This window comes from Pollachius pollachius (genome assembly GCF_949987615.1).
Source record: "Pollachius pollachius genome assembly, chromosome: 16".
Lineage (NCBI taxonomy): Eukaryota > Metazoa > Chordata > Actinopteri > Gadiformes > Gadidae > Pollachius > Pollachius pollachius.
The window spans coordinates 18,371,305-18,398,150 of record NC_136949.1 but is presented as its reverse complement, the minus strand read 5'-3'; the positions used below and the strand labels follow the sequence as shown (position 1 = coordinate 18,398,150).

At 44.2% G+C, this 26,846-nt stretch overlaps 4 protein-coding genes across 6 annotated transcripts in view; 2 read left to right on the top strand and 2 right to left on the bottom strand.

The window, feature by feature from the left end:
* tulp4a (TUB like protein 4a) overlaps positions 1-10,108 on the top strand; it is a 35,337-nt gene extending 25,229 nt beyond the window's left edge. For 2 of the 3 annotated variants that reach the window (XM_079754066.1, XM_079754065.1), the window contains 6 exons: positions 2,517-2,540; positions 3,116-3,260; positions 5,168-5,312; positions 5,432-5,525; positions 5,625-9,361; positions 9,496-10,108. In XM_079754066.1, the coding sequence (XP_079610192.1) occupies positions 2,517-2,540; positions 3,116-3,260; positions 5,168-5,312; positions 5,432-5,525; positions 5,625-9,361; positions 9,496-9,612 (4,262 nt within the window). In that variant the 3' untranslated portion in view covers positions 9,613-10,108. The remainder of the gene's footprint in view (positions 1-2,516; positions 2,541-3,115; positions 3,261-5,167; positions 5,313-5,431; positions 5,526-5,624; positions 9,362-9,495) is intronic. The other variant, XM_079754067.1, reaches the window with a different exon arrangement.
* Positions 10,109-13,614: 3,506 nt separating this feature from the next.
* tmem181 (transmembrane protein 181) lies at positions 13,615-20,472 on the top strand. The gene is made up of 17 exons (XM_079754068.1): positions 13,615-13,726; positions 14,170-14,273; positions 14,405-14,469; positions 15,171-15,261; positions 15,478-15,599; positions 15,923-16,039; positions 16,141-16,221; positions 16,697-16,796; positions 17,055-17,185; positions 17,601-17,692; positions 17,806-17,863; positions 18,103-18,205; positions 18,285-18,336; positions 18,423-18,505; positions 18,617-18,706; positions 18,791-18,857; positions 19,315-20,472. The coding sequence occupies exons 1-17, from the start codon at positions 13,719-13,721 to the stop codon at positions 19,397-19,399; spliced, it is 1,449 nt and encodes a 482-aa protein (XP_079610194.1). The 5' UTR covers positions 13,615-13,718; the 3' UTR covers positions 19,400-20,472.
* dynlt1b (dynein light chain Tctex-type 1b) lies at positions 20,466-24,143 on the bottom strand. The gene is made up of 5 exons (XM_079754069.1): positions 24,098-24,143; positions 23,890-23,931; positions 23,142-23,265; positions 20,799-20,876; positions 20,466-20,605 (listed from the first exon to the last, which is right to left on the bottom strand). The coding sequence occupies exons 1-5, from the start codon at positions 24,122-24,124 to the stop codon at positions 20,535-20,537; spliced, it is 342 nt and encodes a 113-aa protein (XP_079610195.1). The 5' UTR covers positions 24,125-24,143; the 3' UTR covers positions 20,466-20,534.
* Positions 24,144-24,353: 210 nt separating this feature from the next.
* Positions 24,354-26,293, bottom strand: gtf2h5 (general transcription factor IIH, polypeptide 5). The gene is made up of 3 exons (XM_079754220.1): positions 26,207-26,293; positions 25,775-25,853; positions 24,354-25,567 (listed from the first exon to the last, which is right to left on the bottom strand). The coding sequence occupies exons 2-3, from the start codon at positions 25,807-25,809 to the stop codon at positions 25,387-25,389; spliced, it is 216 nt and encodes a 71-aa protein (XP_079610346.1). The 5' UTR covers positions 25,810-25,853; positions 26,207-26,293; the 3' UTR covers positions 24,354-25,386.
* Between the last annotated feature and the right edge of the window lie 553 nt (positions 26,294-26,846).

Below are 26,846 nucleotides of genomic sequence, written 5' to 3'. Positions count from 1 at the left end.
TTCGTTCCGAGGGTCAAAATCGATTTTTAACATTTGGACCGTTAACATTTTTTCCCATTCAAATATACATTTTTTCACAAGCCATAAGTTTGTTTCCCTGGTAACGCCTGAGGGTTTCATTAATACCTGGAACAATAGAGTAATAAAGTGAAAACGTCACGTTGTCCTGGCAACCGGATTTTCAGTTCTAAACAACCAAACAAGAGATGGGGTTTTCCATAGCTGCCATGTGTTGTTTCTTTCAAAATGAAAATAAATCAATTTCAAGAGGTGAAAATCACTACCAATCGAAACATTTCGAGGCTTTCATATATTCCCCTGGGATATTTAAAGGAAAAGTTTGACAACGTTACTTTTATTTTTATATGAAGACAATCTATTCTCAATATTACTTGCAAAAAAAAGCGAACTCGCAAATCAATTCGCAAAAAAATCGTTTTCTATAAAACGTTTGTGTGGCATAGGATTTTCCTTGTTCATTTGGTTTGTGTGAACCGAGTATCGGTTGCTATGGAGACGTGACGTCCCACTTTAGTACTCTATCATTAGCTTCCCGTAAGGTTCTTATGCAATGGAAACGTTCACGCCTCCAGTAAATAGGACAGACCTTAGCTACGACTTGGCAACAGGAAGTATTCTAGTCCGTTCAGCTATGAGCTAGAGAGCCAACGTTATGCATTGTACATATTTATAATTTGAAATTCGTCCCAGCCTTTATACCACAGATACTATACGGTCTATAGTATATAACCGTGTTTTTTGATTACAGTTGAATGCATTTTTCACAACAGACTATTTGACTGGAACTACTTAGCCAGTAGTTGTTTTTTTGCGTTTAAGATATTAAGTGATTTCTTGCCGATGATCCATGGCTGCCTTTGTGAATGTCGGCACACATCGAATAATCTATTATTCGTTCATACCACCCACTGATTATTCGACCATGAAAAAAACCAAGTTCCAAGTCAAGTATCGTAGTGAAATACAGTTTCTGTCGTGTATTATTTGGCATTTTGTAAATCCATTGATTTCGGTTGGAAGACTCATTGCTCGTTGACCGGAAACGGAAAGGCGGGCTGGTTGTAGTCTTTTCGTTATGTTATAGCCCTACTGTTGAGATGGAGAACCGAGCAAAAGGACTACAACCAGCCCCCCTTTCCGTTTCCGGTCTACATTGCAATGAGGTGATTCGAAATGAGCCAAATACCCGAGACCGGTAGTCAAAATAGTCGAAGTTCCGTGTCAAACACTCAATTTCATCCTAGACAAACCAGAAAGGGGGCTCAATGTTCAAAATACCGGAATTTTGCTTTAAGGTACACAAGGTACTCACCTCTGAAACCCTTCATATATACACTACCGTTCAAAAGTTTGGGGTCACCCAGACAATTTCATGTATTCCATGAAAACAACTAACCACTTTTATTCGACAGTTTTCAGCTGTGCTAACATAATTGGGTAAGGGTTTTGTAAACAACAATTAGCCTTTTAACACAATCAGCTAAACAATGTACCCTTAGAACACAGGAGTGATGGTTGGTGGAATGGACCTCTGTACACCTATGTAGATATTCCATGAAAAATCTGCGATTTCCAGCTTTAATAGTCATTTACCGCATCAACAATTTCTAGACTGTATTTCTGCTGAATTTAATGTTATCTTCATTGAAAAAAACAGTGATTTGCTTAAAAAAATTAAGGACATTTCTAAGTGACCCCCCTGTAGTGTATGCTTTGCCCTAATAACTGTGAAACCATGAACACGTTGGTAGGTAGCTTGTATTTTTCAGGTGAAAGATGTACGTTTTGTTGCTTTGACATAATCTGACAAGTTTTTCCCAGCTGGTTGAAGAATTTTAAAGGTCAAGACTTCTGGTGTTGGCATTGAGAGACGAGGGGCGGAAATGGACTGGTGTTAATTACAGACAGCTTAATTGGCCCTCGATGGCTCCTGGGTTCCTCATCAATCAAACGGCTCCCCTTCTGGCCCAGTAATAGATGAAGCAAGCCATGAAATGGTTGCAGCCCAGTTACAATGTATAATGGCCATCAAATAGATGAGTTTGACCTAATCTGGAGCAGCATTGACACACACAGACACTTATAGACAGACACACTCACAGACAGACAGACACACTCACAGACTTACAGACACACTCACAGACAGTCAGACAGACAAACAGAAAAACACACACGAAAAGTTAAATTACATTTATTTGATAGCATATGTTGTGGATATGTGAGGATGTGGTTACATACCAGAGGGTAGTGCCCTGGCTGCATGACGACTCAAAGACTCTAGCTTTCTAACTAATTTTTTCTAGTTTGTTTTCCCTACTTGTTCACAAACAAATATTCTGAGGAGATCAATCTAGGTGATGAGGAAGCGAGGATGTATCTGCTATATACCTGTATTAATGCTTTTGTATTGGTGTTTGTAGCGTTGCTTTGAAAAATAGTTAGTTAGATGATCTAAGCCCTCATGTCACATATACTTGTCATATACTTTTTTTCAGTTGGCAGTTCTACATTCAGCCCCAGTGAGTTGAAATTATATACACATACTGTTGTTGAGTACACAACACATCAGGGGTTCTGGTAAACACCAGGTCTTATAGGTTACACAACGCATCAGAACAACATCTGTATGTTGGTGCCATATAAAGCACACCCTATTATGTTCATTGGGGTGGGAATCACAGGGTACTTAACGATACCATGCGCGACACATGGCCCGCGATGCCGATAATATTGCGATTCTGCAATAATCAATATATTGTTAGACAATCCTATGACGATACATCACGATATATGTCTAATGATGAATATTAAATGAGAGTGAAAAGATAAAGCGATGGAGCGGCTTATTTTATTTATTAAAGTATCGATATTTGGGGCGATATTTTCTGTCTAACTCTTGATGCATGAAAATGCTAAATAAATTATTAAAAAATAAATATGCAAAAAAATATTGCATTCTGATCAGTGGAATAGCCATTGACCTGTTTCAAGCGCCTTGCTAGACTCTTGCTAGACATTGCATATGTCGTAATGTAAGCCATTGTTTTGAGATTAAAGTGCATCTCCCCCCCTTGCCTTCTTCTTGGTTCCTTAGATGAGGTCTACAGCAACACACTGATCTCTTCCATGATTGACAGCTGTAACTGCTCAGACTCCAGCGACATAGAGCTTAGCGATGACTGGGTTGGCAAGAAATCCCCAAAGATCTCCAGAGGCAGCAAATCCCCCAAACTGCCCAGGTGAGAGCACACCACACACACACACTCTCTCTCTCTCTCTCTCTCTCTCTCTCTCTCTCTGACACACACACACTCTCTGACACACGCACACACACACTCTCTGACACACGCACACACTCTGACACACACACAAACACAAACTCTCTGACACACACACACACACACAACAATTCTCTGACACATACACAAACACACACTCTCTTACACACGCCATGCACTCCGCGTTGCATTTCTTGATTATGGTTGCTTTGGCGTGTGCCATTCTTTATAAAAAAAATCTGAAACTATATTCAAAACCGGTTAAAGCAAGTGATGAACACTTCTTACTTGTTGACTGTAAAGAACTTTGTTTGATGGAGCCTGAACCCGGGGAGCTATCATCATCTACCAAGCATCTTCAGTGAAACAAGGGTTGTTCATGACCCTAAAGCCCCTGTCCCACCTGACGAAGAAAACATTCTTACACCTGCTAACATCTGGCTGTAGACTTTGGTGTGAAAGATGGCAATCTGCAATCTTTGCCAGGACAAGTGCGTTTAAGGTCTGGAGTTTGACGTTGGCCCGTTGATAGACGACATGCAATGGCCATTTTGTTGTTTGAACCGCGTTTGAAAGAGACTAAGTTGCACATAGTGTCAACATAGCATGTTTTTCTGGCAGAGATGCGCCGGCTTGGTGCTGGGATAAAGCGGTTTGACCTGAAAGAAAAACGGCTGCATCCCGTGCTTTTTTTTTTTTTTACAGTTTCTATGACAATGTTAGCTTCTAGATCAACATCGTACCAGCCATTTCTTGTCGTAGATCCATGAGTGATGAGCAGCATTTCCGGTGACAACCATTATAAGGAACTGATTCTATAATTAATGTGTCACAAACCTCTCTTTCTGATATTAAATATACAGTTGACAGTTGATATAATCTGTGATTAGGTGACTGGAAAAAATCAAAAATCCGGGATCATCTGAACATGACACAGCAGAACAAAAACAGAAAGGAATATTTGTCTACTGGAGATGGGAATTGAGTTAATGGCCTATTTCTGGCTGGTTTTCCCGTTCTTCAAAGCCTGTGTATACACCCTTATCCTGCAGGGAAAAGGGCATCATGGGATTTAAGGTCTGATATAAACTAAACAAAGTTGAAGGGATTGACTGTGGAGACTGTTATGGATTGGCCAGGGCTGAAGTGGTGGGAGGTGTTAATTTGCAATACACTACGGGGGGAAGTCGACCGTATATCAGACTTCTTGCCTAAAGTCGCAGTATAAATGGCAACATAACACCTTTCAATTGGAGTGGAAGGGAGCTACCTGGCTGGCGTCTCCCTTAGGGATAGGGTGAGAGCTCAGCCATCAGAGAGGAACTTGGAGTAGAGCCGCTGCTCCTCTGCTTAGAAAGGAGTCAGTTGAGGTGGTTCATCTGGTAAGGATGCCCACTGGGCGCCAGTGGGCAGGAGGCCTCGGGAAGACCCAGGACTAGGGGGAGAGATTATAGCTGAACAGTGTCCTTGGAACACCTCAGGATCCCCCCGTCAGAGCTGGTCAATGTGGCCGGGGTAAGGGAAGTCTGGTGGCCGGGGTAAGGGAAGTGTGGCCCCCCTGCTAGAGCTGCTGCCCCCGCAACCCGACCCCGGATACGTGGTTTTGAAGACGATGGTAGGACGATGAGGATGAGGGAACTACCTTTTAAGGTGCAAGGATATTTGAGCATTTTGACTTCACTCAAAAGGGCAATTTCTAATCAACATTGGCCCTTACTTTTCCTTGAGTCACACGTCCTTCACTACCAAATCTTACCATATTGGAATTCTTTGCATTGTACTGCTTACTTCGCTCACCGCATACCTAAACCAATTTTTTCCATTTGCTACTTTCTCTGTAGAGACTTAGTCTGTCCCTTTACCAACAGGATAAACATCGATCCAAGAAAGTCCCCCAAACTGTCCCGCGCAACACAAGAGATCTCAAGGTCGCCAAGGTTACCCATACGGAAGCCCTCCATTGGCTCTCCCAGTCTCACGCGGAGAGAATTTCCGCTAGATGACATCACACAGGTAGTGATGATTAATGTTCGTGATGCCATTTTATTCACAACAACGATGTGATGTCACATGTGTTGCCATTTCAGAATAGCAGAGGATTCATTGGTATTTTTTTCTTCTGCGTTGCCTAGCATAATTACCTTGCTCAGGTCACATCAAACATCTGGGGAACCAAGTTCAAGATCGTGGGGCTGGCTGCGTTCCTGCCCACCAACCTCGGCGCAGGTAAAACACTGTCCACTCTGCAAGCTAAAATGTGATCCAATATTCATGGCATGTGGCTTTTCTTACCTTCCTTAATATTCCTCCTTTCCCTGCCTACAGTCATCTACAAGACCAGCCTCCTCCACCTGCAGCCGCGCCAGATGACCGTCTACCTGCCCGAGGTCCGCAAGATCTCCATGGACTACATCAACCTCCCGGTCTTCAGTCCCAACGTCTTCAGCGAGGACGAGGACGACCTCCCTGCTGCGGGCACCACTGTCCCCGACGTCAACAACCCGCCCTGCAGCGTCAACATCCCCATCGCCCCCATCCACAGCCCCGCCCAGGCCATGTCCCCCACCCAGAGCATCGGCCTGGTCCAGTCCCTCCTAGCCAATCAGAACGTCCAGCTGGACGTCCTCTCCCGCCCCACGGCCAGCCCCGACGGGGCCACTGCGGGGGGCTCGGACCAGGGCCAGACAGCCCAGTACGCGGTCTCAGCCCGGTACTCCAGTCCAGGGCAGGTCATCTTTGGAGGGGTCGATATGGGTCGCCTCATGGGGGGGTCGTCCTCCCATCACCCACAGCAAATACAGCCGCAGCAAAGTCGCCATCAACAACAGCAACAGCAACAACAACAACAACAGCAACAGCAACTTCAACAACAGCAGCAGCAACTTCAACAACAACAACAGCAGCAACTTCAACAACAACAGCAGCACCAACTTCAACAACAGCAGCAGCAACTTCAACAACAACAGCAGCAGCAACTTCAACAACAACAACAGCAGCAGCAACTTCAACAACAGCTTCAACAACAGCAGCAGCAACAACAGGTTCAACAGCATCAACAACATCTTCATCAAAACCATCCACAGCAGCATCTTAAACAACAGTACCAACAACAGCATCTTCAGCAAAACCATCAACCGCCCCAACATCAACAGCTTCAACACCAACAACAGCATCAACAACAACAACAGTACCAACAACAGCATCAACAACAACAACAGCAACACCAACAGTACCAACAGCAACTGCAGCAACAACAGCTTCAGCACCATCATCAACAGCTCCAACAGCAGCAGATGCTGCAGCAGATCCAGCAAATGCAGCAGCAGCAGCTCCAGCACCAACAGCAGCACATGCAGCAGCAGCATCTGCAGCAGCAGCACATGCAACACATACAGCTGCAGCAACAGCAACAAATGCAAACACATCAGCAGCAGCAGAATCCTCAAATGCAACAGCAGCTACAGCAGCATCAAGTCCAAGCTCAGATGCCTGCATCGTCGCTGTCATCCGCTCAGTCTCCAGGTGCAGCCATGCACCTGCTGCTGCCGGGAGCCCTGCAGATCCAGATCCCTCATCTACCGGCCGACGTGGCGGTCGAGAGAGGTGGGCACGGGGTCGAACACGAGCCCTTGCTGAAGATTAAGGCCGGCCGCCCCGCCCCGCAGCTGGCCGAGGGCGACACGGTGGTGTTCAGTGCGCCCCTAGAGCTCAGCAAGATGAACCCCCCGCCCCCTTATCCAGGGACGGTGGCGGCAGCGGCGGCAGCGGCAGCGGCCTCCTCCTCTGCCTCCTCCGGCACTGTGCCCGGGGCCGCAGCAGGGCTCACCGGCGGGGCTCCTCAGCACGGAGACCCGGGCATGAAGAAGTCGGACTTCCCTCAGTATCCCTCGGGCCTGCCGCCGCCGGGGGCCACGCCGTACCCCACGCCCCTGGGCTACGAGCGAATCACCACCTTTGACAGCAGCGGCAACGTGGAGGAGGTGTGTCGGCCCAGAACCCGGCTCATCTGCAATCAGAACGTCTACACGCTGCAGGGCCCCGGCAGCTCAGCCACACTCAGGGTCACCTCCTCATCCTCATCCTCAGCCGAGGGAAAGAAGATCCAGCTACCCTACTCCTCCGCTACCCTCAACAGGCTCACTGTTCCGCGGTACTCCATACCAAGTGGAGATCCGCCCCCTTACCCAGACCCAGCCAATCAGAACAATGCTGCCAGTAGGAACCCGGGACAGAGACTGGACAGCAACCTCATCCATGCCACTCTCAGGCGGAATAGCCGAGAGGCCGCTCTCAAGGTCTCCCAGATCCTAGACCAACCGAGACCCCTGCCCCCTAAAGCCAAGAACAGTGCCCCGCTGGCAGCCTCCTACCAGCAGAGGGCGCCCACCGCCCTGTACACCTGCAGCCAGTGTAGCAGTGGATCCAGCATTGGTGGTCCGGCTCCAGGCAGCACCAACGGCATCGCTGGGGGGACAATCATCAGGCAGGACTTCCCTCCTGGGAACGGGGCTCCGCACAGCACAGTGATTGTCCACTCCAACAGCACCACGTTGCTGGCCTCTCAGTCATCCTACAGCCTGCTGGGTGCCCTGGACGGGCCCGGGGCTGGAAGTGGGAGCGGCCGGGACAGGACTGACTACATCAACTCTGCCTTCACTGAGGACGAGAACCTCAACCAGTCCCTGAGGCATCTGGCACTGGGAGGAGCTGACATGTCTGATTTGGTGGTCAAGCGACCCCCTCCCTATCAGTGGGAGCCAGCCACCACAGATGAGGTGTGGGTTCCTCAAGAGCGGACAGCAACTCTGAACCCCACGGGGCCCCCAGGAGCCCACAAACCTCCTCCCCTCATCCTGGGCCCAGCTCAGCACCTAGACATTTCCAGGCTTCCGTTCATCCTTTCTCCAAAGTCCCCCACTAGCCCCAGCGTTGCGTCGTTCCATGCCGCAGCGGTCGCCGCCGGTTACCAGATCTCTCTCCAGTACACCCCGGCTACATCCTACTCAGGGCCACAGATGCAGCCCATCCCTGGGTCCCCTCGTCCCTGCTCCTCTCCTAAGGAGATGGTGGCCCCGGTGCCTCTCCCACAGCAAGACGCCACCCTGGTCATACCGCCCGGCTACACGGCCAACCTGGCCAACCTCACCTGCTGTCCTCTCCCGCCCATGTACCCCGGAGGCAGCTCGTGTGGCAGGCTCCCCATTCCTCCCATCGCCCTCCATGCCCCCTGGGGTACGTACAGCCCATGTCCCCCTGTGCCTGGCCCCGCTGCGCCTCTGCCCCTGCCCCCTAAGGCCTCGCAATTGGCGGCCTTGGAGAAAAACGCTTACATGGTTCCTCCTCCGGCTACCCTTCCACCAGCGGTTCCTCCTTCTCCTCCTCCTCCTCCTCCTCCTCCGACTACCTCCTCTCTGCCCCTAGCGGAGTCTCAGAGCCATATGGGGGCCCCGGAGGCCATGGCGGCAGACGCCGGGGAGATGTTCCAGGAGGTCCTATCCCTCACAGAGAGCCCTGCGCCGCAGCGCTCCGACAAGTTCGGCAAGAAGAACCGCAAACGGGCGGACGGGCGGCAGGACGAGGCGCCGCCGCCCCTCGGCGAGGGGAGCAAGTCCAAGAAGGAGGGCCGCGCCCTCGGGGACTTCAACTCGCTCATCTCCAGCCCGCGGCTGGGCAGCAGGGACAAGAAGAAGCTGAAGGGACAGAAGGAGCAGCAGCTGAAGGCCAAGAAGCTGAGCAAGGCGGCGGGCAACAGCGAGTTCCAGGACAGCTCGGAGAGCGAGCCCGAGCTGTTCATCAGCGGCGACGAGCTGCTGAACCAGAGCGGGAAGAAGGGCTGGAAGAGCAAGCGGAGCCTGCGGGCCGCCAGCGAGCTGGAGGAGATCAAGTGTCGCAAGGCCAACGAGAAGGAGGACCGAGGACTGGGCAGCCAGGGCTTTGTGTACGTCATGGCCAACAAACAGCCACTGTGGAACGAAGCAACCCAGGTGTACCAGCTGGACTTTGGGGGGCGCGTCACACAGGAATCGGCCAAGAACTTCCAGATTGAACTGGAAGGGCGACAGGTGAGGAGGAGTTTGGATTAAGATGTATCTCTTCCATTATTTTTCATGTTAGAAAAAGAAATATATACTTTAAATTTAAATGAAGGAATTACACTTTGGCCATATGTTGAACTAACTAGTTTGCTTCTCCACAGGTGATGCAGTTTGGCAGAATCGATGGCAATGCCTACATCCTGGATTTCCAGTATCCCTTCTCTGCTGTGCAAGCCTTTGCAGTGGCTTTGGCCAACGTCACCCAACGCCTCAAATGATACCATTCTCCCTCCCTCTTTCTCTCCCTCTCTCTCTAAATTCAGGAGGAGATTTGGAGATTCAATTGCAACCTGCTGAACAAGCGCTGTTCGTCTGAGGTTTCTTAACTTTGAGTTGATTTTGTTGGGGACGAGGAAGAGGCTTACAGTGGTCCTCCCTGGTCCAGTGGCGAAGATTTAAACATGCTGCACTACACAATGCTGCCAGTAGAGTCGGTGCAATAAGCGTTGGCTGCGGATGCCAAGTCTGTCCCCAGACAACCTCGCTAGGCCCCTCAGAGGCACCAAGCTCGGAGGGCCTGTCCAGAAGCTGAGCTTTTGGGCCATTTTGCAAATAAATATTGCTCTAGCTAGAAGACTTATGTGAACAGTGAACAAGCGGTTATGTATCTTGTTTGAGTGGTGCTACCAGAAGCCTTTGTTTCTGTGTGGTCTATAAGAGGAGCAGCTGTAATACTTGAAAAAAACAACTAAATAACACATCCTGGCGATTGAACATTTGGGTTTTCTTATTTTTTTCGAGGGGGGGCGGGGGGGTTGGCGGGGAGGTTGCAGGAGAATGCAGAGGTACTACTGGGCACTGAAATCCATTGCTGTACAACATTCAGTGAAAACAGCAACCACTGTATTTACTGAACTGATTTGGGATATTTTGTTTAAAAAAATACAGAAGTTCAACTTTGTAGAGAATAGGAGCACATTTTGTTTTACGCTCTCAGACATTTTATTTTTGTTACACTCCAAATGTCTGTGGCTGAATTTGAGGCTACATTGATACGTGTTGTTTCAGGGGCACCATGATTGAATTCACTTCTCTTGTTACTAAACCTGGAAGGGTAAGGGAATGATTAAAGCTTAGTCAAAGCCATCATCACAACAAGGTGGGAGTCTGAAGGAAGGACTGTTGCTCATCCACGATGGGTTTAATTTATCTGTTTGTTTACCATGTCTATAATTTGAATTGTACCTTTTAGTCGTTCATGTGTTCCCATAACAATCTTAGTAAATTGCTGACATGGCTTTCAACCGATCTACTCTGTTTTGGAGCAAGACGGCCGAGTTAGAATATCGCTGTATTGACTGAAGATATCCAAATTGAAGGGTTGTACAGAATAGTATTGACTGACTAATCCTGTACTGTCATTGAGATATTAACCCTCCTTTATGGTGACTTGAGGTTTAAAGATGGCCCTCAATAGCCTAAATTCTGGCGCCAAGCGATGTTTTTGTTCACTTTTTTTGTCTGCTGCCATCACTTCTGTGAAGTGAGTTAGTTAGTTGGGGGAGATGCCCCGACACCTTAAGAGACAACGCTAAACTTGTAACACTTGTAAGGTACAGGAATTATTTTTGTATAATGTACCTCTGCCATTTCATACATTATTCAAATGCTGCATAATCAACCAGTATCATTGATACATAGGAACTCCCCAGAGCTAGTGGAGTGGGGAGACAGTAGTTCACAGGGCTGTCTGTGCTGGGTTTCGGTACCAGATATCCTCAACAGAAATCAAATGCAAAGGAAACACAAACTCAAAAAGAGAGTTTTCACACAATGAACTCTTCCATTCCCAAACCAAACATTGAAGGACGCAGTTTGTTGATCTAGCTGAAGGGGAGATTGGTCAAGTGTGTGACCCTTGGGTTCTTTTTGACCCTTTCAAAGATTAAGGCCTAATGAAATGTGGTACACATGCATAGTCCAGAAAGAATGTGCCAAAAACTATTGGTCAATGAAGATATGAACTGAAGATTAGGATAGACGCCTGGAGAGGGAAAGGATTTAGTCTGTTTAATGAAAACAAAACATTGGTTTTGAGCAGTCAATGATTTGATATTAAATGGATTGGATTACTACATTCATGTAGCTTTTTTCTCTTTTAAAAGACATGCATGCCAACAGAAGGGGTCTAATGGACTTTGATGGAGAAATCGTTTCATCTTGACAGCATAAAGACAATAGGCATGGTGTTAACAAGATGGCTGACAATATCTTGTTTTGTGTTAGTTGTGCAATAGTTTCCTAGGAAGAAAGATTTTCCTTTGCCATCACATACTGACCGCAGTTTTATACAATGTTGTTGAAAACCTGTTGGCAGTGTTGCTGTTGCTGTCCTATACCTTTTATTTATACGTCATAATTTCCCAAAGGTTGTATATTACTTGTGGACTTTACATACTTATTTCTTTGTGTCAAGGGTTTGTTTCAAGGTGTTGACAAATAGTAAGATGGTAACATGGAAGGCTTTGAGCAGGAGGGGGAGGGGCATATTATACAGTGTTTAGTGAAGTTTGCATTGGTTAAAAAAAAAAAAAAAGATGTGAATGAGCAAGTGCCCAGTTGTTTAGTGTAGTTGTGTAGGATGTAACTGGTGTGTCTGTATTAAATTATGCGGTCTATCAATCCCATCAGTGTTATAGCTATTACCTTCTATTGGTGTATACTTTTACCCTGAAAAGAAGCTACTGTTTATTATTTGCTTTTTTTCCTTCTGTTGGGTGCTAACACACTCCTTTTCCTCATTATTTGTGCAGTTACATTTGGATAAACACTAAGTCTTCAGATACACACCATTATTCACCGTTCCTAATCAGAATTTCCTACAGACATTGGTTAATTATTCACCTGTAATTTAATGGATGAGACAACCTCTTGATAACGCATTCCGCTTTTCTTTTGAAAAGAAATGTGCTTTGTACTAGTAGATGTAGCCCTAAAGAAAAAGGAAGAAAAAAAACGTTGAGTATGATTTGGTGACTGAATGTTTATAGTGAATGAATAAGGCATGCCATGTAAATTATTTTACAATTATGTCACGCATCTTTTGAATAAAAACTGTCATTGTTTCTGAGAAAATGTTCCAGGTTACTGTTTTATTCATGGTTTTAACACTTATCCAACAACCTTTTGTGGTGATGAGGATTGTGATGGAGATGTGGGTTTATTGTGAAGGGGCGCCTTCCGCTCTCCGTGGTGCTGAAGCAGGCCCACGTGACCCTCTCCCCCTATGGTTTGTGTGTGTGTGATGTGTGTTTACGCCCCTCTTTGGGTTTACTGCTTTTTTTGTACCCACACACAAACAAAACAGCATCGTCGGCAGTTTCAATCCACCGAGGAAACAATAAAGAAAGATAACGTGGTCGTCCTCTAAAGGTTGCAGATTATTTTGGATCGCCATTTCCAGTCGCCTGTCCATAATGGACACCGACTACTCGGTGTTAGAAAACCCTCTCTACAGCGAGCTCAAATACTTCTGTAGGAAGATACAGGAGGCCTATCACGACTTCAAGGAGGATCTAATACCTTACAGAGATGATCGCTTTTACAGGTAGGTGAGGTTTATAAATGCAGTCATGGTGAAGAAATGTCACTGCGGTGCGAATTTGAGAAGACTGCATTGAATGTGTTGCCTCCACCCAATTTAAGCAATGCATGATTTATTGTTCCCTAATTCGGAAAAATAAAGTTGAACAGAACTGTCAATGAGCTTGTCATCAAAGTGAATCAGGAGAAAACCTGTCGGCATAATGGTAAGGTAAAAATAATGCAATGCATTCACTCAACAGCAGGCCCATGCGGCGAATCGCACGTTAGAGCGCCGCCTTCTCCATTGACATTGGCTCATAATGCTTTCGGGGAGAAAACAAAATTATGCAAAATATTTATATTGTGCAGGCTTTCGGGTACTCACTTTTAGTTAACCTACTACTAGCCCAGGCAACAAGTCCGCCCACCTACCAATGATTGTTTTCATTGGGCCTATGTTGTAAAGTAGTTGGAAAACGTTAAAATGTATCTAACTGATGTGTGCAATGCACACATTATTGCAAAACTAATTCCAAATCCATTACTGAGCAGCCTTATTAATAAATTAAATGAAACCCTATGATGTGTGACGTCATCAGTCCACTGACCACAGGTTCTGACGCCACGCCCACGTGACTGTAGCTCCTCCCCATTGATGACGATGTATCATTGTTGACTATAGCTCCTCCCCTTTGATGACGGCGCATCCTAGTTGTCGCAGATTGATGCTGGTACACGGATGTGGACTCTATTTGTATTGGGTTGTATTCTTTCCGTGTAAAGAGCTGAGAGTACCAATATGGATTTGTAAGTGTAAAACTGTTCGGCTATAAATATATTGTGACACTGAAGTCTCGGCGTGGGGTCCTGGTCCCCGACACTTTATATCGACCTCCAGCTGCTAACACCGAATAGCATTGTGTTGTGAGCTAGTGTGGACGTATCAGCAGCAGGGCGGCTGTATATATATACTAGTTTATCCATGGTTACATTTAGAGGTAACAATTCTAAAACAATATCTCGCTGGTTTCCTGTCACTTTTTTGACTTGATTTATTTAACCCATGAGGGTGGTCTTGAGTGTCCATCTGCCAGCCATTCTCTACCCCACATAGGGACATATTTTCAACGTTGTTTTCCTCAACCTGTTTGACAGATTATACCTGTTAGCGTCTAGTGTTCTTTTAAAGTTTGCAATGCGTCCTGGCTTTCGTTTCTGATCTCTGAACACGCTGGGTGTTGTCCTAACAGACTGGCCCCTATGCGGCTCTACACGCTCTCTAAGAGACACTTCGTCCTGGTCTTCGTGGTCTTCCTGCTCTGCTTTGGCCTCACCGTTTTGATTGGTGTTTCAGGTGAGTTTTACACACACACACACACACACACACACACACACACACACACACACACACACACACACACACACATACACACACACTCTTTATAAACATATATATAACAAATATTCCATATTTATTTCCTCCAGGTCCTAAGGTTATCAATGAGCAGCACAATGCTGATCAGTTGCTTCTGAAGAACCACTCTGTAAAGGTCGGTCTGGCATGTTGAGAAGATACCTGTATGGAGCAGTACTACATTTTGTTGTATGCATTATGTATGTATGTATTAATTTATGATTGAAGCCACACAAGGAATTCTGTCATTTTCTAATGAAATGCGTGACAGGAACATGTGTTCTGTCTGTTTCTTAAATATTATTGCTGATAGTCATCACACATTGAACAACATGCGTCGTCATTGCAACTTCTTGCTAGCTACAGGACAATCTGCTGCCCACTGTCACTGTTGACATCATGGCCACAATACAAATACATTTGTGTATTTTTCAGGCTCACTAATTGCTTTCAAAGCCTGCCCTGAAAGTGCTCTTTTCACTCTCTAACTCTGTTCCCAGACCTTCCACCTGGACTCCTCTGTTGTGGACCCAAACATAGACTATGCTTTATTTTGCTAAATCTAATGGAAGTGCAGATTTTCCTAACCTGCCTCCCGGAACAGTATTTCTATCTAGTCAAACAACCTCCTTATTGGTCATAGCTGCTTACTTTAGGGGCTAAAGATGGTTCCTTGTGCCTTGGGCCATATGCTTTTAAGTAAGTTCTAATCATTCCAATCTCCCCTTCAGGAAATTATGCCCAGTAGGTTATTTGCAGGTTGTTTGCATCAACCAATCTCTTAAGATTTGTCTTTTAATCAAAATCGTATTTTTAGCAAATACCTTTTTATTTCAGACGGTGCCATTTAATTTGAAGTCGGAGCCTCTCACCACCTACAACCAGCAGCTCTGGCTGACCTGTGCGATGAAAGTGGTTCATCGCAATGGTAAGAACCCACACAATGCACACCTCCCTCCCTGTTAAAGTGTCTACCACTATATCTTCAGGTGGAAACCTTTTTTTAATTAAGGGACATCCTCTCCTAAAAATTAAATTAAGGTACAGACCTCTTCGCATTTTGATCGATATCCATAATAATGCTTGTGACAACATTGGTGTAACAAGCCCCTCCCCCCTAATGATGTTCCGCCTCTGTGCCTAGTGGTGGCCTTCGAGCAGCCCTTTGAGCTCAACGTGGTGCTGAACGGAGTGATGCCGGACGGCAGCATCACACACATCAGCAACAACGTGCACCAGAAGTCACGCACGCTGCACTGCATCGACGTGAGTGTCCCTTCCTGTTGGTTTCTTTTTCCTTTGGACAGGTTCCAAAATACTACTACTTTGGGTTCAGGGCTCAAGACCCATAGGCTGCAGTGTACCTGTATGCATCTATGAGCAAGACGCCTCACCCCTACCTACTCCTTACTGTTATGTAGCTAACATGTCCAGTGAGTCACTTTGGAAAAAAACATCTGATAATTACTCAATTCTTTGAATGGTCAAGTAAGCACTTGAAGGATAAGGCACTAAGAGACAGAACAACGTTAATTCAAGCAGCACTGATATGGTTTGTTTCTTCATCACCCATCCTTTCCCCAATGCAGACATGTGATGAGATCATCGTAGTGCACCTTGGGTACCTGAACTACACCTGCTATCAGATCGCTGTAAGCTTCAAAGGCCTTGAGAATGTCACGTATGACTTCAAGGTTGATTTTGTGGTAAGTGGCTCAGGAAACATTGTTCTTGAAATTGATTGAAGGTATCATTGATTTTTCCCAGAAAATAGTAATTTGTCAAATATATTTTCGTCTGCACACAGTGGAAAACATACAATCCAACCTTCTCTCAAGTGGAAATCTGGTTCCGGTTTGTTTTTGTAGTCCTAACTTTCATGGTCACGGTAAGAAGAGAAGCTTGAGTTCTAGTCTTTCATTTTTGAATACATGATTTATAAGTTAAGATGGTAGTCATGGCTTCAATTTGGCTTAATTACATGAAAAAAGCATAATAATTAGATAAGATCAGCTAGGCAGCGCCATGCTTATATTCTTCCTAGGCTTTATTTACCATATTTAACAAATACATTTCTCTTTTTCTTCTGTTCTAGTTCATTTATATTTTGTTAAATGTGAACCTAAAAAATATGAAATGTTAATTGACCTAAAGGTATAGCAGTTGGTTCACTAGACAAAACACTAGAAATTATATGCTTTTGATTTTTCATCCTAACTTCTGGTCACTTTGGTTAAAAACGTAAATGAGTACATTAAATGTGTATCACACTGCTGAAGAGTCCTACTAAAATAACCGGCCGACTCTACAACAACAAAATGCACTTTCAGCATGATTTGAAATGTGTTCCATTTCTGTTGCAGTGTTTGTTTGCTCATTCTCTGAGGAAGTTCTCCATGAGGGACTGGGGGATAGAGCAGAAGTGGATGTCAATCCTCTTGCCTCTGCTGCTGCTCTACAACGGTACGTTTCAGGCGGAAATCCCTTATAAAGCCCCCCTGGTGCTGGAACATGGGGCCCCATGGGGCTCTGAGTAGATACAGTCCGTCTGTGTAGGCTGGTCAGTGCACCAAACAGGGCACTGCACTAATTCGGTCGACCTTTCAACGACTACACCTGTTGAAATAGGGTTCCTTCTAGAGGATTGTACAACATGCCCTTTCCACCAGAGTCCTGACCCCAGTAAGCTCATTCTGAGTGCCCCTCCTTGTCTACTTTCAGACCCCTTCTTCCCGCTGTCCTTCCTGGTCAACAGCTGGTTCCCGGGGATGCTGGACACCTTCTTCCAGGCTCTCTTCCTCTGTGCCCTGCTGCTTTTCTGGCTCTGCGTCTACCATGGCATCCGGGTCCAGGTGAGTCTGTCCGTCCGTATGTATATACGTATTACGTATTAACCTATCTACCCCACTATTTTAATATGCCGGATAATGGATTATAACATTGACAATACTGTGACTTTTTTGCAGCGTACCAAAAGTAGGCAGAAGTATAGGTCTATTTATTTGAGAAGGGGTCTCTTCACATAAAAAGTAAATGATCAGTTTTGATATTTTGATACTGGCAAGTTATCTTGTTATTCTTTGGCAAGCAATTGCCTGTTGCAGGAAGTCTGATCAAATCATTGATGGTTCAGATCAATGATTTTTAGTTTCAACATTGCAAACATTGCATTTATTTAGGGAATAACTATGGCAGCAAGAGGGATTACACAGTCACACATCTGTTGTTGATCCCTCTTTCTCCATGTACCTTTTTTACTTTCTTCAGGGGGAGAGAAGATTCCTCACCTTCTACATGCCCAAACTGGTCATCGTTGGTCTGCTGTGGCTCGCGGCGGTCACACTGGGGATATGGCAAACGTGAGTCCGAATCATCAACCCAGCATACTACTGGTTGCAGTGTGAAGTACACAACACTCTGCTGTCTTTGGTTTTTATTTTTAACTGTACTTTACTTTCTCCTTCTCATGCAGAGTCAATGAACTCCAGGATCCCACCTACCAATACAAAGTCGACATATCCAACTTCGAGGTCAGTTGTTTTTGTTATTAATTACAATGTTGTTGTAGGACCTCAGGCATTATGGATATTTATGAAATAACAGCTTGGGTAAGAGTTAATTTACATAACTTAAACAGGCTTTTAAAAGCAGTTCCTGTTGCATAATACTCAATAAATATTACTAATAAATCAAATTTTGTGGGATAACAATGATCTTTCAGGAAGGTGTGTCCGCTGAAGGTAGATGTAGTAAATCTCTTTATCTGTAGGGCATGAAGATCTTCTTCCTGATTGTGGTAGCGCTTTACATCCTCTACCTCATCTTCCTAGTGGTCAGAGCTTGTTCAGAACTCAAGAACATGCCCTACTCAGGTAGCTTATTATATTGTTCACATTGGTACTCCCTTAGAAACATCTTCACTCTATTGACCCATGTCAAATGTACCACCAGATCTCCGGCTGAGGTTTTTGACATCTTTGACCCTTGTGGTGCTAATTATCAGGTATGTTTTATAAGGAATGTAAAACGTGGATGGTCCCAATATTACCTGTCCATTCTGAACCTAACCCTGACTATTCATGTCTCTAGTATGGTCATACTCTACCTGCGGTTCGGTGCCAAGGCTCTTCAAGACAACTTTGTGGCTGAGCTGTCCACCCACTACCAAAACTATATCCTTTTTCACTGTTAAGGATTTCACTTCATGGCTGAAGATATTTTTATATTGTTTCATGTTTGAGTGAAGTTTTGTTTGTCTGACATTTCCTTTACTCGAAACTTACCAGCCGAATTTTTATCTTTCTACGGCCTGCTCAACTTTTATTTGTACACGCTAGCATTTGTGTACTCTCCTTCTAAAAATGCTCTTTATGGTATGTATCATTCCTAAGTTGATTCTTATTATTTTTGGCTGCTTTGCCATGATTTTGCATTAATGCTTGAATTTAATTTTCAAGACTCCCAATTGAAGGACAACCCTGCTTTCTCCATGCTCAACGACTCAGATGATGAAGTGATATATGGGTAAGATTCAACGCCTCCACAATGATGCATCATGTTGAAAGTAGAGTCCAGCATTTGTTCTCAAACTGTGGTAAACAGTTAATTGTGCTATTTAGTGGTACGCAGTGGAATCTCCAAAAAAATGATCTCTAAAAACATATCAAAATTCTAGTACAAATGGAAATACATCAACCGTGAGATCATTAAAATGTGGTTTAAAATATGTGGAAGGAATAAATGTGCCTCCTGCGTGAATTTTGCATAGCTGAATAGGGCCTGCCTCCGCTAGTTTTTAGTTAGATTTTATGGCATCGGTCACAATGGTGGTACTCTAAGCTGGTACACGGCATAAAGAGTTTGAGAACCACATGACACAACAACCTGTGTCTTACAGGCTCCCATTATTGACTTGTTCTTGGTTCGATTTTACTTACTCTACTACACTCAGTTTGCCTCTTGGTGTCCCTTTTGGTTGCAGGAGTGACTATGAAGAGATGCCCCTGCAGAACGGCCGCGCCATTAAAGCAACTGCCAAGTACCAGGACGAGAGTGACAGTGACTAAATGTTGAATCTCCTTCTTGCTTGACTTTCCCGGTTGGAAGAGTATGGATTCGTACCGTGGCCAACCCATGTGTACATATAGGCAGAAATAAAACATGAAGCTGTACATAAATATTTTTTTTAAGATAGATATTAAATGTGTACTGAGTGTCATTCTGCTGAAGTTTTGCAGCTATGCAATGTTTAAAACCGTTTCCACAGTACAGTTAATGTTCTTTCATGGGTTTTAGGGATTTTCACAGCCACATAACAAATGCCCATCACTAATCACAACCCTCACACTACACAGTTTTGAGAGCCAGCATTTACTATGCTGGAGCAGGAAAGTTGCCAATATGGTAGTTGTAATAGGTTTCATTCATATTTTAATATTTGTGTATGTGCTTTATGTTCAACCACTGACGTTTTGGTGCTTGTTTTACTTCTGCCAACGATATGACAACAGGAAACGCTTTCTTTTGGAAATCTGAGACCACAATATCGGATTCAAAAAGCAAGTTTAGCATGCATATATATATATATATATATATATATATGCTCTTGCCAAAAATAATTTATCTATAAACATTGGCTACTTATAGGACTGTTCCATTCCTTAAACAAAGCTTTTTTGTGATCAGCCTATGATTGCACTTATTTCGTTTTTGACTGTTGTGATTGTGCTTGTTTTCTTCTGCAACTTGCATCATGCTTTTGGTGTGTGGCGTGAGAAGAAAAATGACAGGACCAGTAATGTTGGCTATTGATGTGATGCCATGAGACCAATTCAATTTTTAAACGGTTAAGTATTTAAAGAAACCTCTTTTCAATAACCAATTTTCTCCGCTACTGTAATGGTGTTAAGACACATTGCTGTTTATACAAGTGCAATTTTTATATGGTACATATGGTACCTTTGTGTTGAGGGACCTACTTGCAATATATGTGTTGCTTATTAAAATAAAATTGTGCTCTGCACCGTTATATCATAGGTGAACTAAATTGTGTGTGTGTTGGTGGGTGGGAGGAAAATTGATCAGAATCTAAAACAAAAGCTTATCCAAACAGTTCACCTATGATATGTCAGTGAAGTTTATCCCTATTAAACCTGAGAATACATGTCATCTCAAACACACAGTCAACGTTCAGAAGTGAATTCAGATGGCCAGGCCGAACACGCTCATGATGCAGTACATGGTCTTGTTCTCCCATCTCACTGTGCAGCTTCCTGTAGCGATACAATATAACAAACAACTCCTTCAATAGCTTGTTCCATTTCACCTCCACTGATATTAAAAAAACTACAAGTGATCTTATTGTGAAAAGAACATGTGCTGACTGCTCATGTTATTATCATGTTATCAGTGCTTGTGTATATCTATCAGTGTTTGCCGATAATAACGTGACGCCTCCAGGCTTACCATCAGTGGTGTTGTCCCAGAAGCAGGTACTGGCTGTCTGCAGACCTGCTCCGTTCTTCTGCATGATGATACAGGTCACTGGAGGAACAAACACAAGCCATTTAAGGTCACCAAAAGGGAGCAAACTTTCTACTAGAACACCTGCTTCACTTGTTCCAGATTTAAATTGAGCTTTGCTTTATTTTTCCCCTATTTAAAGGTCCCATGGCATGTTACTTTATGGATGCTTTAATACAGATAATTTTCGGACGATAACGTAGTATTTGAAGACGTTCCCGAAATTCAGCCGTGGTGCAGGATTACAGCCACTACAAGCCAGTGGCACATTAAGCTTTCCCAAACGCGCCGTTTTGGTGTCTGTAGCTTTAATGCAAATGAGGAAGAGAGAGGCGGGTCAAAGAAGAGGGTGGGGGTGTGGCCCTGAGCAGCTTGCGGCCACGGTACCATGCGCTCTGTTTGGATGTATCACAATGATGAGGCGCACACAGCCTTTGGCTGTGTTCTGTAAATATTCTAGACCACTCCGGGTGCTCCGGCGGGAGCTCTATGTCTAAATAATATATTATACATAGATATCTATATCATATAATATATATTATGACAGCCAAAAGCTGTGTGCGCCTCCAGACGATATCATGAATCTCAAACGACTGCGTCTCTGGATCTTCCACGTCCAAATCAATCTGAAGTAGACTGAACCACGACATGGAGGAGAAAGGGATTGTTGCCACGATTGTCTCCCACCGGAGCCTCGCTGCCGAGGGACCACCACCTCGGCAGCGGGCAGCACTTAGGCACCACCGCCACGTGCAGCGGGCAGCGCCGAGGCGGTGGTCCCTCGGCAGCGGGCAGCGGGGCTCAAGCGGGAGACATTCGCGGGCAACAATCTCTTTCTCCTCCATGTCGTGGTTCATGTACTTCAGGGAGTCAAAGCCAAAGTTCCTTTCCCCCAATTCCTTCTCAACCATGGCTGAGATAACCCCCAATACGAGTCTCGTTGTGGAAATACCAGCGCCATAACACCAACAGCAGAAGGGTTATCCAACAAAGAAGTGTACAACACTTGCGTTATAGTCCTGGAGCTCTATATCTAAATAATATATAATGCATATTATCTCGGCCAAAAGCTGTGTTCGCCTCCAGTCGATATTATGAATCACAAACGTCTGCGTCGGGTTCTCCGACTTCTCTGGTTCTTCCACTTCCACCTCAATCTGAAGTAGACTAAACCGCGCGCTGCCCGCTGCCGGGCAGTGGTGCGTTGTGGTGGAGGTGCCTCGCGGCAGCGGGCAGCAGGGCTCAACGATGGCTGAGATAACCCCAACTACAGTCTCGTTGTGGAAATACAAGAGACGTCAAAGAACCGACGTGTTATGCGCCATAACACCAACAGCAGAACGGTTATCCAAAGAAGTGTACAACACTTGCGTTACAGTGTGTGTAATCACACACACACACACACACACACACACACACACACACACACACACACACACACACACACGTGGCGCTCGCCCAGTCTTAGCTCATTGGGAGGCGAAATTCTCTGGGCTGGCAAGGGAGGTGGCATCTCGCCTTATGATGACATACAGGGAAACTTCCAAAACGGCGTGTCTGAGCTTCGTTTTTTCAAAGGCGGAGCAGAATGACTAGTGCTCGTTTTACAACCAACAACATTTCTAGCTACTGGGGGAGCAAAGGTAGGCTAGGGGAACTCATGTTAATGTTAGAAAACCTCAGAAAGTGACATTTTCATGCCATGGGATCTTTAACAAATAGACCCACCTCCACACTCCACACACATTTGAATTGTGTTCAATCTAAATATTAGATCTCAATCGAAATCCAAAATCTACATTTTATATCTATATCTAAATCAAAATGCTTAATCTGAAGCTATATTGTATTAAGAAATCAAAATCCTAATATCTAAATCTAGATCCTAAATCGAAATCTGTATTGTATATCTAAATCTAAATCAATACAAAATATATACTAATTATGTCTGACTTCAAAGCAGTCATAATTTGGGGAAGGCATCAAGTGCATGGGGCAGGAGATGCGGGCACCACGGACAGCAGTTCAAGCTGTTTGACATCTTACTCAAATCACCAGGTAGCAGCAGCTCTGCAGGTCCGACCTGCAGACAGCGAATGACTCTCACACTGCTGCATAGGAGTCAGAGCTAATGAGTATATAATGTATGATAATTAGCATATTTGTTAAAGGATTTAGATTTAACATATCATATTATCTTTATATATGTGTCATGGAAATTGCAGTGCAGTTTGGAGGGTTCCAACTAGCCCCATATGAACAGAGGGCTGTTCTCCATCCACTCACCGATGTACTTGAAGGGTTTGTTCAGCTTGCCCAGCTGACTCAGACACTGCTCCACCACATTATTGGTCCACTGGTGCACCCTGCTGTGCTGGTAGCCATTCGCCCCAATCACCCCCTCTACAGACTACCGACATAACGCCAGGTTTAGAGATAGAACCACATCACAAACCGAAAGCAATAAGAGATTAAACCACTTTCAGCCGCGACTGTGTGTTGCTTGTTCGCCAGGTGATGACGTCATGGCAACGGTTAGCCACAATCATGTTGTCCTTAGCAACGGGTCGCAATAGCCTACTAGCTTATGTTAACAAGTCCACGTTTCATGGCTTTAAGGGATCTTCACAGACCCATAACAAATGCCCATCACTAATCCCAACCCTGAGACTACTGTACAGTTTCTTTAGCCAGCATTTACTATGATAGAGCAGAAAAGTTGCTAATATGGTATTTGTAATAGTTAGTTCATATATCAATGTTATTTGTGTATGTGATTAAGTAACAATAACATCACAGCTAAAGGCAATAAGAGATTAAACTACTTTCAGCCACAAATCGTGCGTTGCTTTGCTCGCCAGGTGATAACGTCACGGCAACGGTTAGTTACCATCATGGTGTCCTCAGCAACGGTTAGAAACCATAATTTCGTCCATATCCGTCAGCTATAGCCTCCTATCTAATGTTAACAAGTCCACCTTTAACGATGATTAAAAAAAAAAACACAACAGCAGGCTCGATTTTTCAGTCTTACCTCTTTTATGATGGTGCTCACCTCTTCGACGACGAAGGCGGTCTGGCACGATATAAACACAAGACACACACAACGTTTAACTGGATACACGAGTCACTTATATAGTTGTGTGCCATTTGTTTGCTTTTTTTTCTTTTAGTATGAATCATAAGTACACTTTACACAGTATTAAAGTAGATACACCGCTGATTCAATGTGCCTGACTTGCCTCCTCCGCCGCTTGGTCCTCTTCCATCGCCTGACCTCTCTGCACCGCAGGGCAGAGATCACCACTGCGCATGCGCGGTAGCCTCCTTCACCGCTAGTTGATGCGTTACAATGCTGCAGGAGCTTTTCTGAGCCAGGGTTAAATGTTATGTTTATGGTAGGCTTTAGTTTGCCTTATCTCAAATGCTATAATTAAGTGGGATGCATTCAAACTTGATCACATAAGCTATTTGCTTAACTCTTGACTTTATTTGTTTCCAACCTTGAAGCCATTTAACATTTCTTTACGTCTTAAACTATGTGGCCTTAATAAAACATATTTTCAACTTTGCATTACAGCACTCACCGCATTTTCTGCAGGAAATGCATTATGTAGTTTTATATTTTACTCTTTGATTTGATTCCCTTTGCAATTTAAGTCTTGCTCTTAAAATAAGGAGTTGCTTTGCTGCTTTTATGTGGTTAAACAGAGATGTAGCATTTTACAACCTTAACAAGCGTTCAACAATTACGTTTCATTCGAATAAATAAATAAATAACGTTTAAATGGTGGGCCAGGCCCTGTGTTGGTGCAGGGACCTCGGATATCCACTAGAGGGCGATGCTTTGGACTGAGATCGTAAATTGTTTTTCGTTTACCAGCTTGTCTCAATTCAATTTGATTAATTGGATGATGAAATCACACAGAATAATTCAGTCCCACTGTAGCAGCAGTAAGAATATATCTGGCCCCGCAACTGATAGTAGGTGGGATTGAGTCTTTGAAACAAACAAACTTTGTACAAATTGCCCAAAACATATGGTTGAAAGTTGATGTTTTGGAATATTGTTCAGTAAGTATAGCATCATTAGGTGAGTGCTGCATGCAGCGCTCAACTGTTCAAATTAAGATTTATTATTCTCTATAAGGTGGGTCTGCAAAATGGTCTTGAACTGTGTGGCACACCAATAGTAAAAGGTTTGGGAACCACTGCTCTACGGTGTTCATTCCCGCTATCTTTTTTCTATTATTTATCAAAAGCTGCATTAAATAGCCATTCAATAGACATATGTCCATGCTATCACCATTTTCTAACGTACAAAATAGGAAAATAGATTAAGAACAAGCAAAGTCTTCATAACTTCACTCACACATTTTACAATATCCTCACTTCCACATGACAAAAACAATCCAAATGGTTAAACAGCTCTACAGTTTCAAAACTGTATACCCTATTAATATCCTCAAAACCCAAACCCTTGCAACATTTCCATAAATATGCATTTTTTTTTTAAATCATACTAGTCCCTTTATTTCTGAGTGATTGGGAATGAGTTCTGGTCCATGAGCTCGCCCACTCTCTCCTGGAGGGTCTGAACCACCTCTGCCAGAATGAAGACGTGCGTGTCATCAAGGTCCTGGATAATGAACTTTTTTCCTAGTGCAGAGGTCTCGTCCAGGTATAAGAGGAATTGCTTCATAGCAGGGTCACTGTGGATTTAAATAGAACACAGAAATATTTCTGTAAATTAGAAGTCAAATGGTGCAATGGTTGTTTTGTGTTCATTCGTGTTAGACAAACCCACCTGGATCATAATTATTTTTCCTGTTTCCTAATGGTCAATGCCTTCTTGCAGTAAAACAAGTTTATAAAAGGGTGCACTCTTTGCGCAGCCACTTTATGTATATTTATCTTACCATTCGACCAGAACTCCCTTCAGCACGTTGACCATCCTGACGGTCCAGAGAGTGGTTGGTTCTGCGAAGCTCTGTTTCTCTGCAACACAAGAGACCTTCAGCATAGGGGCTAGCCTTCCTATCATGGACCTATTAGCTTCCTATTTGCTTTCGGCATTTAATTACAAGATTGCTAGGATTCATTTGAATCCAACTTAATAGCGACACCTTTGCCGAGCTCATAATTGTAGAACAGATGTGTTGGCCCTTGTTTCTGTTTCAGCTGATAGTTGTTTCCCTAATAATAAAAGCTGATTTGGAATAAGTATGACTGATTACTAAAACAGCCCCCTCACTTACATTCGATTCTACAAAATACAATAGAAAAAACTAATTTGCATACAATGTCAATGGACAGGATAATGACCTTACTCATGAATGAACTCAACTTACCTCTGTTTTTTATTAATCATCTGTTTGCTGTTTCTCTAAGTAGCTCTGATGTGTAGCAACGATGCTAACAATGCATTCTGGGTCCGGGATATGTTGTCAAAGTACGAATCGCGTCGAGGGACAAACTTCTTTTGTTTTTAAAACCCTAGTCAAAACCAACCAAGGCTTAGCTCCCACTGAAAAAGGCTGAGTCCCCTCAAAGCCTTCCCTTCCAAAAACCCCAAGTCATATCGTGATGACAAATATTTATGGGAAATATGTTTTTATAATAAAGTGGCGAGCAACACGGGAATGCATGGGCCAACTCTCGTGGCTGATACTCGCACGACCCTGAGAGCCGCATTTATGTAAAAACACACAGACACACACACATACACACACACGCACACGCACACACTCACATGAAAGACACACTATATCGCGCACAACCAAGGACGTGATTTCAACAACATGTTATAATATGTATTGATTTTTTTTTTCTTGTGCGTGATGTTGGTGTTATGATGATGACCGTTACTGCTTGTGATTTGATTAGGCGAGTCGTATCATATTGTAGTGTGTACTTTTATTTGTTGCGTCTATAAGGTATAGGTAATAGCACCTGCTAAACAATCCAGCCCCCCAGATCATAATCACAACT

Coding starts and splice junctions, on each gene's coding strand:
- tmem181 (XM_079754068.1), top strand. Junction 17,864..18,102: donor TCGACATATCCAACTTCGAG/GTCAGTTGTTTT, acceptor CTTTATCTGTAG/GGCATGAAGATCTTCTTCCT. Junction 18,506..18,616: donor GTCCACCCACTACCAAAACT/ATATCCTTTTTC, acceptor CTCGAAACTTAC/CAGCCGAATTTTTATCTTTC.
- dynlt1b (XM_079754069.1), bottom strand. CDS start 24,124: ATGGAAGAGGACCAAGCGGCGGAGGAG. Junction 20,877..23,141: donor CAAACCCTTCAAGTACATCG/GTGAGTGGATGG, acceptor TTGTTCCTCCAG/TGACCTGTATCATCATGCAG. Junction 20,606..20,798: donor CTGGGACAACACCACTGATG/GTAAGCCTGGAG, acceptor GTATCGCTACAG/GAAGCTGCACAGTGAGATGG.
- gtf2h5 (XM_079754220.1), bottom strand. CDS start 25,809: ATGGTCAACGTGCTGAAGGGAGTTCTGGTCGAATG. Junction 25,568..25,774: donor AAGGGAGTTCTGGTCGAATG/GTAAGATAAATA, acceptor TTAAATCCACAG/TGACCCTGCTATGAAGCAAT.